The sequence below is a fragment of the Nymphaea colorata genome, chromosome 5 (assembly GCF_008831285.2).
Source record: "Nymphaea colorata isolate Beijing-Zhang1983 chromosome 5, ASM883128v2, whole genome shotgun sequence".
NCBI classification, from domain to species: Eukaryota; Viridiplantae; Streptophyta; class Magnoliopsida; order Nymphaeales; family Nymphaeaceae; genus Nymphaea; species Nymphaea colorata.
This window is the reverse complement of record NC_045142.1, coordinates 15,119,394-15,130,145: the sequence shown is the minus strand read 5'-3', so window position 1 is coordinate 15,130,145 and position 10,752 is coordinate 15,119,394. Positions and strand designations below refer to the sequence as shown.

At 36.9% G+C, this 10,752-nt stretch overlaps 1 protein-coding gene across 1 annotated transcript; it reads left to right on the top strand.

Annotated features, from left to right (window-relative positions):
• Positions 1–2,533: 2,533 nt before the first annotated feature.
• On the top strand, positions 2,534–8,765 carry LOC116255086 (GDSL esterase/lipase At1g09390). The gene is made up of 5 exons (XM_031630835.2): positions 2,534–3,039; positions 5,595–5,780; positions 5,873–6,042; positions 7,537–7,807; positions 8,386–8,765. The coding sequence occupies exons 1-5, from the start codon at positions 2,793–2,795 to the stop codon at positions 8,640–8,642; spliced, it is 1,131 nt and encodes a 376-aa protein (XP_031486695.1). The 5' UTR covers positions 2,534–2,792; the 3' UTR covers positions 8,643–8,765.
• Positions 8,766–10,752: the final 1,987 nt, after the last annotated feature.

Here is a 10,752-nt window from a genome sequence, read left to right as displayed (position 1 = left end):
TAACAATAGATTTACTTCATGTTTCTACTACATGCTTATAAAATTTTCATGTAAGTGGCTTTTTATACCTTTTTTATTTAGATATCACTACACATACTCATCCCACACATTCTTGTGAGTCAAGACCATTTATCTGCATCTCATCCAAATCCACTAGCTTTTCGAATTTCACCCATAACGGTTAATATTTGGTCTGACATGATTTGAGTTGTTTTTTTATTTTCTCTGGCATATATTTGTCACCATATTTCCATCAGTGATCTTTCATCATTTTTCATGGCTGCATCCCTTAAACTTCCATTAATTTTCATACTCGGAATACGAGATTGTTTTAATAAGGAATCAAATAAAAATTGTTCTTGCTCATCATCTCACACTAGTCTATGTTTCTATTTTTCAATTGCACTTCCACTATCTCCCATCACTATATAAATTTAATGATGCATGCATTAGATAAATCATCAACGAAATAAACATAGAACAAAATATAGTGGATTATTCTACCATAGAACATGCATGTGACATAGATACCTTGAACATCTTTTATGCACAGTCAATTGCAATAATGCAAATTAAGTATAAACAAAAGAAAGAAAAATATGAGAAAAAAAAGTGACATAAGTTGGACTTGGACGTGCTCAACACCAAAAGAAGAAAAAGTTGCAAGCAAATAAAGACTTCCAACTTACATTAGCATTGGTAAACTTGAAAGGAAGATGTTTTTTAAGTTAATAAATTGCCCTTTCCAACATGCACTAGCATTGGAAATCTTGAAATGAACATATTTTCAAGTTAATAAATTGTCTTAAATCGCAGTTAGTTTATAATGATTATACTTCTCTTCAATAGCAAAAAAAAAAAAGAAAAGAAGTAAGAGAGAAATAAATGAGATTCAAACTCATTTAAGGAATAAAAGAAATTTATAGCCCACCTGTTTTGTATTCCTTTCCTTAAATGTGAAGCAAAAAATAATTTCAATGACCAGCATTATATCAAATGAAAAAATGTTATAATAACATAATATGTGGAATTTATACTCATGACATGCTAAAATACATTTAAAATTAGTGTTGACAAACTAAAAAAATGTCCAACCCTATGTCTACAAAAGGTGGTCTCACTTTATTCAAGCGAATAACATATTTTTTTATACAACTTGACCTACTTTTCCTATGGCATCTACATATCAAACTAGTTGTTTCACCAAAATGAAAACACAATTTCCATTTTTCTTCAAAACAAATATGACATGGGTTCTTTTACCTTACCAATTTCCAGTTAGGACATGCCAAACGATGAACATAATCAAGAAGAAACCAGAGAAGGCTTGAAAACAACTTTTTGAAAGAATAAATGAAAAGGAAATATTTAGAATCTTTCAATAAAAATGAACTAATATAGCACAACAAGTAATTGGCGACTTTGTTACTGTTTGAATTTGTGTTTCTCAATCTACAATTTTATTTGAAAACCTAGGGTGTCACTTTGGAACAGTGTGTTACTTTAGCTAAACGCCTTCTAAGTGTCTTATTGTGTCATTAATCACATTTTAGGTTTTTTTTTTTATAGTTTGGGAGTATCTGGTCATAATGTTGAGTTGTATTTTGTATAGTTAAGGTACACTTTTGGTTTCCTTGAATTTGATAGTGTGGTTTACTCCTTTATGTTTTCATTCTATTTTAGAGGATCTTAACTAGGTTTTTATTAGCTACAGGTCATGTTGAATTTGCTTAGTATAGAAATAGTGGGTACTTTGTTGAAGTACTTTAAGTTAGAGTTTAATGTCGTTTTGTTTTCAACTATTCTAAAAGCAACCACAACCTTTACACTCACCGACTGCAACATACATGGTACTATTGACTTTACCCACAATCCTTACACTCATTGATTGAATAACAACACCCATTATATTATGCACTTACTTAGTGACTAAGCCAAAGGAAGGGTCGCATGGACCCTAGCCCCACCTCAAAAATTTTTTTTTAAAAAAATTACATGTAAATTTTAGAAAATTTCATTTGTCCTGTATAAAAATTTTGAAAAATGATATTTCGACTATGTCAAAATTTTAAAAACTTTAATTTGACCCCCTCATAAAAAATTTCCAGCTTAGGCCCTGCACTTACTCCAAATCCAAGTCTAACCAATTACACACCAGCAATTGGCTATTGTGGGGGAGACGGAGAAAGAGAAACAAAAAATTGCACCTGCCATCTTCTCATGAAAGCACCAAACTACATTGTAAACATTGCTCATGAAAAACTCAAACATCTCTCATTAGGAACAATATTGAAGGTAAAATTTTGTTATGGTAGAAAACTCTTTCCCCATTGTCCGTAGAGAATTGAAAATAAACTATTTTTTCTTTTTATTTCCCCCAACTGAAAATAAACTACTTTCTCCTTTTATTTCCCTTGATCTTTTTTCGGTCCTGTTCAGATACAACTCTTTTACCCTTTCCTCCCCTTTCGTTTCCCGCTTTCCCCGTTTCGCTTCTGTCCAGTGACCAGCCAAAGAGAGTGTTAACTTTGAGCTCCCTAAAAGCTCCCCCCCAGGCCCCATGTCCCCCGCGGCACGTGTGATTCGACCTCAGCGTGGAGATAGCCGAGCTTTGGGGTTTTTTAACTCTCTGTCCTCCTCATCTGATCCCAGAGCCACCGCCATTGTTACTGTAATGAAAAATGCTCCTCTAACTCTACTTCGGTTCTCTTATTTCCTTGTTCTTTATCTCGAGGGGGAGTAAGAGGAGGAGATTCCTTGTTCTTTATCTCGAGCGGGAGTAAGAGGAGGACATGGCTCTCCTTGAGCGGGTTTCCCACCTGTTCCTGTCGATCCTTCTTCTCTTCTCCTGCGGCGTGGCGTTGGGCGCCGTCAGTTGCAGAAGGAACCCTATTATCTTCAACTTCGGCGACTCTAACTCCGACACTGGCGGTCTTCTCGCTGGCTTAGGATTAGCTGTCGGGCCACCAAACGGGCGAGTTTTCTTCCGCCGTTCTACTGGACGGTTCTGCGATGGACGCCTCGCCATTGACTTCCTCTGTAAGATTCTCGCCTTCGCTTATCGAATCAGTGCGTCCGACGCCAATGCTCCACCTCGGTGGTTCTTATTGATAAACCTATACTTGTTGGAGATCTTCTGGTTCTATGTACGTTAACACGCGTGCATATATGTCTTATTTAACCCTTAATTTAAGGGCGACAAGCTTGTACGCTAAGAGAAGTAGGCACAATAGATAAAGAACAATGGAATGCACAACTTTGTAAATGATAGTCTGTAAATCGATTGCCTGGATCACATTCGCGTACATCTGAAAGTTATTCACACCGTATGAAAGGCAGCTTGTATAGATGACGACTCGCTACATGGTGAAAAAGTTCTGGACTTCCATCGCTGCCATCTAGTGTTTTAGCTCTAAAAATACGAGAAGAAAGTTGGAGGATAAGAGGCTTTCTTCACTTGAGCTTGAGGTGAAAATAGAACCTGCACCTAGGAGCCCGAAGCGAGCAATCAAAAGATGCCCTTTCAGATTTGGCCATCCAATGTTTGGACATCTAAGAGACAACTTTGCCTTTTCTATTAATTTTCACAAATCCAACTATACGATTCCATGTCACATCTGGAAAGTCGCCGCACCCTCGGTGTCGACACGGACATAGATGCAGGTACGGGACACTGCTTAGACATGGCAAGACTCTACCGTCTTTTTTTTGGCATATTTGGCTATTTCTTGTTTTATAATATATATTCTGTTTTAATTAACAGTGTCTTGGTGGTTCGTTGGGAACTAGAGATGCATTTAAGACACCCTATTTCGGAGGAGAATGACCTACATGAGTTTTCAAGTCATCTTATTAATTACTTTTCTAAATACATACTTTTTTAAATGGAAGTCCAGCCTTTATAGGTTTGTAATTACTTTCTATTCTGGAAACTTAATTGATATGCTGAAGAGAGAGGAAGAACCGAAGGAAAAGTGGGAGGTTGAAGAGACTTTTTACTTTTCCCGAGAGAATTAAAGCAAAAGCAGCACAAAGGCACAAGTGCCTTGACAGTCATGTTGTCTGTTGCCAGATATACAGATAGTTGAGAAAATCATCGAAGTTTCGTTGTTAAATGTCGGAGAAAAATGGAGTCAAAAGGGTTTTTTGCCAGAGGCTTTGCTTTCCCGACCCTTCGAGAATCATCAGAAAGGATCGAGCTCTCGACCCTTTCCCATGTATATGCATGGCGATTTATAAAAAGGAAAAACCAAAATCTTTGGATGGATGTGTTCTTGTTGAAGGACAGAGATTCGTACTCAGGTGCCTTATCCTTGCCTTGCGCAGTCAGACTAGTGTGAGGCCCACTGTTGAATCTGCATCTTCTCTAAGCTGACCCAAATTAAACTAATTCCTGACACAAACCAATTATAAACCATTGGTTTTTCTATACATTGTGGGACGACCACTCCGATTTTATAGAGAACAGCTGCATTTTTCTGTCTTGTTGGGGTTAGTAGTAGCAGTGCTGGTGGTGTGTGTGTATATATATATATATATATATATAGATATATATATATATATAAAAGAAGTAAACTCAAAATAAGAAAGGGAAATCTAGTTGGCTATGTTTCTAATCCATATGGACTTCTTTCATTTGACTGCAAAACCATTCCCAAGCGAAATGTTATCAGAGTGATGGACATATGTATTACAGCACGACTTTTTGGATTTTGTGGAAAAAATAAAAAGATTTTAAGAAGGTCCAATCAGCTCATGTGAATTTCTATGTCCATTGTTTTTTGAACAGCCAAATACGCTGAATGCTTACTTGCAGACAACTTCTAGTGCCAGGAAATCTACTTTTTACCACTGGAAACTAGGATAACGAATTCGTAGCGCAATCCTTCAGCGTCTTTGAAGAACGTGCAGCCCAAGCTTGAGCTTGTGTACATTCTTCTCCTTAGTAATTGTTATGGCCGCAAAAGTTTCATTTGGTTGGTATGTATGCTAAATCATGACATGTTGTGTGCTTCATAAGGCAATATTATCAACCAACTTTCCCAAACATAAAGACAAATTAAAATTGCTCACCCAAAACCTTATGCGTTGTGAAACGCTCATAGTTAAATGAATGAGACCCAGGGTGAATGTTTGACATTTGTCAATTTAATAATTTTGTTGTGAGTTTTAAGGTCATAATTCTTTAAAAACATAATTTCTTTTTAGGCTTCCACAAATTGCTCGGTTCTTGAGTTATGGAGAGATGTTTTTTGAATTGCCATCGTATGCCCATTGAATGCACTGAAATACTACACAAGAGGTCTCTCGGAGAGGTGATATTTGTAAGCATTTAACAACAGCTGTTAGAAGGTGAGGACAACCCTTCCCCAGGAATGCTTCGCAACTGTAAACAAAAGTTAAAGGAGGGAAACCATGTTTCTTTATTTTTCTGAATTGGGTTTTTTTCATGTTTTCAGTTGTATTGATCCTCTGCATGCTCTTTATGGCCTTTTTCTTGCTTGTACATGTGCTCTAATCAAACATAGGAAAACAAATTGTTAAATAATTTCGGCGCAACTTTTTTACATATCCCTGTTTTCCATTACTTGCAGGTGAGCATCTGAATGCAGCATACCTCAGCCCTTACTTGGATGCGTTGGTGCCAAATTTTTTCTCTGGAGCGAATTTTGCTATTGCTGGATCAGGGACTTTGCCTCCCTTTGTTGCTTTTTCCTTGAACATACAAGTATTGCAGTTCCTTCGGTTCAAATCTCGTATTCTTGAAATTAAGAAAGAACGTAAGAGAGATAAAATGGCAACTTTCTTCTTGTTTCATGTTTTTATACCCTCATGCAACTTGTACTACTCATCGACAACTGGTTTATTGCAGATGGAGAACATCCAAAATTTCCGTTTAGTGAGGATGAGTTTCAGCATGCTCTTTATATGCTGGACATTGGGCAAAATGATCTCTCTCATGCATTCTCTGCAAACTTAACTTATTCACAGGTTATTGAAAAGATACCAACCATATTGGAGCAAATAAAATCAGCTGTTGAGGTGAGCTGTGTTTCTGGTTCTACTGGCTAACATGGAAAGCTGGAACCTATTTTTGAGGTAAAATATTCTGGTGAAAATGGGGAAACAGGGGTCCCATCATAGGTGAAGCACTACACGATACGTAGATGTTGCAAATAATTGGTTATTGAAACGAACTTATGCCTTATACCTTGCCTTTTGTTCCATGTCATGTTGAAAGGTGAATTTTGCTGTGAACATCCTTAACCAAAGCTCCCTTTCTTCAGTTTAATTTTGATACTCTTTCCATATTCTGAAAGTCATACTGCTGCACTGTATTCCATCTTATCCAGTCAGGTTGGTATATTATCTTGTCTTATGCTTGAGATTATTGTATTCACAACCTTCTAGTACTAGCTCTTGGGTGTTTTGGCTACAAAGTGAATTCTATAAACCTGTCATGAATTATACGAGATTAAAATATTAAAGCCTCATTATCTCGGCTTGGCTTCTCTAACTTTTCATGGAACCATTGGATATTGGCATTTTATGCTCGTTGTAGTTTGGTAGAATTTTATAGTGCAAAGTCGCAATTTTATATTTGTTGTAATGACATTTATTATTGGGCACTTTTCTTTTGCATCATAGGTTAAAGTGAGCCCATATGTAATGACATCCACATGCAAGTTCAGTTAGGTATTGGGGGTCTATAATCTACTTTCCCCCGTTCTCTCTTCTTTCTCTTCACATTCTCTATGGCTGACATTGGAGTGCACCAGCTTGTTGGAAACTCTATGATGGTTTGATGTTTATGTTACAGCAGTTGATGTTGAGGATGTACTACAAGAACCTTAAACAGTTTCAGTAATTATTGCATGCTCATATGCTATAAGGAAATATTTCACTTTAATCTCCTGTTGGTTTGTAAGAGTACTGCCATGGCCGCATACACCAATTGCTTTAGAATCAGCATGGATTGTCTGTAGGTCCAACTTGTATTCAGAATGGTAGGGAACCATCAACTATAATTATAAAAGATGCTGCTAAATATTATTAACAAATTTGTACTTACTTGCTCATCTCTGTGTGATGATTATCTCCAGACACTATCACATCTTCTAGAAAGTAGTGAATGCAAATTGATGTATAAAGCTGACCAAGTTTAGGGGATAAAAGATTCTATGAGCCCTGTTACTTATCTATCATTGGAGAATGCATACGGCTTGCCATGAGAATGAGTTGTCTTTGTTGCAGCTGTGTTTTCTTCATGCATATGAACTATATGGAAGTGATGTTCCTCGTAGAGGATCAGATCAGGTCTTTGGGTTTTCATTGGGATTAGTAAATCATGAAGCTCCTTATCATCTTCACAGTTTGAGAAGTGCACATTTGAATAGATATATTTATCCATTGATGTGCATCTTAGCATAATCCCTTATTTTGGGTTATATATGAGACCAAGGCTACTGCTTTTGCTGAAATATTCTACTAGCTCTCCAAAGTATTACTTTGGTGATTGGATAATTTTCTTTGCAGAGCTTATATGCGAATGGGGCTAGGAATTTTCAGTTACATAACACTGGGCCCTTGGGATGTTTGCCTCAGAAAGTTTCAATGTTTGGTGAATATTATACTGCACATGACGAGAATGGCTGCCTCAATGTCTTCAATGATGCAGCCAAGGTTTATAATACAGGCTTGAAGAAACTTTGTGCTGAGCTAAGGACAAACCTTAAAAACTCAACAATTGTTCACGTGGATATCTACAGTATAAAATATGACCTTATAGCAAACCATGCCAAATATGGTTAGTACTATTTTTCTTCTACTTTAATAAATTTTATGTCATTGAATTTTTTAAATTGGAGAACTCCTTTCAGTAATTATTGTCAGTTATATTGTTTTCAGTGACCACCAAAAAACCAGAGTTGGGTATCATTTTCACCTTTTTATGAAGTCATGGTTTTCTTTTCAAGCTAGACTTATTTGTTGGTTTCGTAGGTTATATTGCTTACAAACTACTAGAGTGACATCATTATCATTATCCTGTAACATGAAGGAAGCCAAGTTGTCGTTAATTTAGTTGTCAATATATCTTGTGTTATTGCTTATTCTTTGTTCTATTAGATATGTTAACATTTGCAAGCATTCCCTACTCAATGTCAGATTTTCTACATGGAATATCAAACATGAATGGAAGAAGATGTAAACTCAATTAATGAAAGGATAATAAAGCATGATATTGCAATTATTCAAATTGAAGTGGTTTATGAGAAACTAATTATGGCATGTCAAAACACGTGGTGCTTTCAGAGAATTGTGAGAAGTTCATTCAAGTACTTTTTGCTTGTCGTCCAATCTTTGTTTGGTGCATGTATGAAACAGGCTTTCAGGATCCGTTAATGGCATGCTGTGGATATGGTGGCCCCCCCTACAACTTCAATGACAAGGTAAGGTGTGGACAGACCGGCATCATAAATGGAAGTGTTGTAAGAGGTGAAGCATGCAAGGAAGCTTTGAGCTATGTGAGTTGGGATGGAATTCATTACACAGAAGCGTCAAATGCGATAATCGCTTCGAAAATCCTCTCTACTAACTATTCTGAACCTCAAACGAGCTTTGATTTTTTTTGCCAGATTTAGTTCTTAGTTGGAGATCAAATATGTGCTTTTTGCCCTACTCTATATACTTTTTCTCCTTGTTATTTATGCAACATTCTTCACGAGTTTTATTTGATATGGCCATTTACGTTTAGTTTGAAACTACATCCATGTATTGGAATTCTTTCAGATTTTTGTATGTTACGAAATCAAATTGCGTCTTGACCTGATTTTAAGCTAGTCAGTTACCATTTTTAACCTGCACATGCAATTAATGAGAACATCTTTTGCCAAAGCACAAGCTGAAGCGTTCTTCATTCTTGTTTGAGAGAATCAAGTATTAGATCTATCGTGCTTGTATTGTCATACTCATATGTACTGTCTTTGAATGGGAGCTTTAGGTTCAAACCCTTGGTTGCATCTTTCCTCATCTGAAAGGCAAGCCTGGCGTTCTAAGAATTCTCTCTATGGACAGAGAACGACCTTTTGCTTATGCTAGTGTTTTTAACTTTGATCCCTACATTTCAAGGTCTGAAGGGCATATATTCGTTGGGCATATATTCGTTCCAATAAAGGATCCTTACCATGAATTTTGTGAATGATGGCGCAAGGCATCCAGCAATTTGATACAATTCACCGGCAGCATCCAAGTGGCTGCCAACATCTTCTCTCCTCTCTCATGTCCCTAACGTTTAAAATCTAATTTTTATTCACCTCTGACATAGATTTTGTTTCTGTGATCCATTTTTGTAGGCTTAGGATGAATCCGCCACTTGGTTTTGTTTATATTTTCGTTGTAATTTCTGTTCAATTGCTGGTCGGCTGGTTTTAGTTTTGTATCATTGTTTTTATACTTATGCCCATTCGTATACATGATCTTTGCATTGTTACAACATGCATATTCTCGTTTTGCATCATTCATGCACATAACATGCATATCGTCATCCATCATATTATCTTAGGCATCATAATTAGGAAGTAATTTTTTTAAGCATGCATTTCATAGTGATGCTGAAATCTAGCCATTCACCATAAATTCTGGCATGAATAGGTGCACCCATGGTTCTGGGAGACCTGGATGGTGGGGGCATAGTAGGAATTAGGAAGATTTTCTAGGGATAGTCTAAGAACGTATCAGCTAGGAAGTTCCCTAACTTTGTGTATCAGTTTTATACCCTGTTTCGACGCAGCTAAAGAGATGGAAAGGCAAGGACAACCAATGCTGTGTTTGAATAGATAATCTTAAAGGAGGGAAAGGAAAGAGTAAAAAAATGTGTTTAGATAAAAGAGAAAGGAAAGAGAGGAAAAACTAGTGTGCCACCAATCCCTTCCAGAATGGAGAGATCGTGAGGGAAAGGAAATATATATATGTATATTTTTAAAGAATAATGATTAAGATGCATTCTCTCAAGTAGCTCTTCCTCTCTCCCTCTCTCTCTTTCTCCCTCTCTCTCTTTCTCTCTCTTAAGTGATGGATAGCACAATCGGTTGGATTGGGTGGCATGTTATAGTCATGTTCTTAATTCAAAACTTAGAAGGTATTATTTTGATGGTATTGAGGAATGTTGAATTTGAGATTAAGAGTGCTATTATAGAGGCTAAATGGATCAGTTCTTGTCCCTTCATCTTCCCTCTCTCTCTCTCTCTCTCTCTCTTTTTCTGCCCATTCTGTGTTGTTGGGCATATGTGGCAAGCCCTTTCGCCATGAGAGGGGCTTCATCATCAGCTGGACATTTGACCAATAACAATGTCAAAGGGTCTCAGGCGGAAGCTTTCCCCGACCAGCTAATCTCCGACGACTTTACTCCATAGGCAACATAAAAAGGGCTGTAATAACAACCCTTTCACATCGCTGTTGGCCGAGTCTTGATTGCCTAAAGGTAGGCGAATGGTGCTGCTGTGGTCCTGTTACTTTCTGATCCAATATGAAAAAAAACCAAGGAAGACATTTTTTAACTAATGGAGGTTCACCTGATTTGGCTTACTCGTCATCTTGCTCAATGCAGAGTTTATTTTTAAATGAAGTAAATAAGTCAGTAATGAGGCAATGTTTGCTTGCACTGTCAAGCTTTCTTGGTCAATTTTTTCGTGTTACTTTTTGTCTTGTGCTTTTATATTATGTCCATCATTTTGATTTGCTATGTGTGCCTTC

What these genes read in the sequence shown, in the direction of transcription:
- LOC116255086 (XM_031630835.2), top strand. Translation starts at nt 2,793, where the DNA reads ATGGCTCTCCTTGAGCGGGTTTCCCACCTGTTCCTGTCGATCCTTCTT. An exon ending in TCTTGAAATTAAGAAAGAAC is followed by an intron (nt 5,781 to 5,872) that starts GTAAGAGAGATA and finishes GGTTTATTGCAG; the next exon opens with ATGGAGAACATCCAAAATTT. An exon ending in AGCAAACCATGCCAAATATG is followed by an intron (nt 7,808 to 8,385) that starts GTTAGTACTATT and finishes TGTATGAAACAG; the next exon opens with GCTTTCAGGATCCGTTAATG.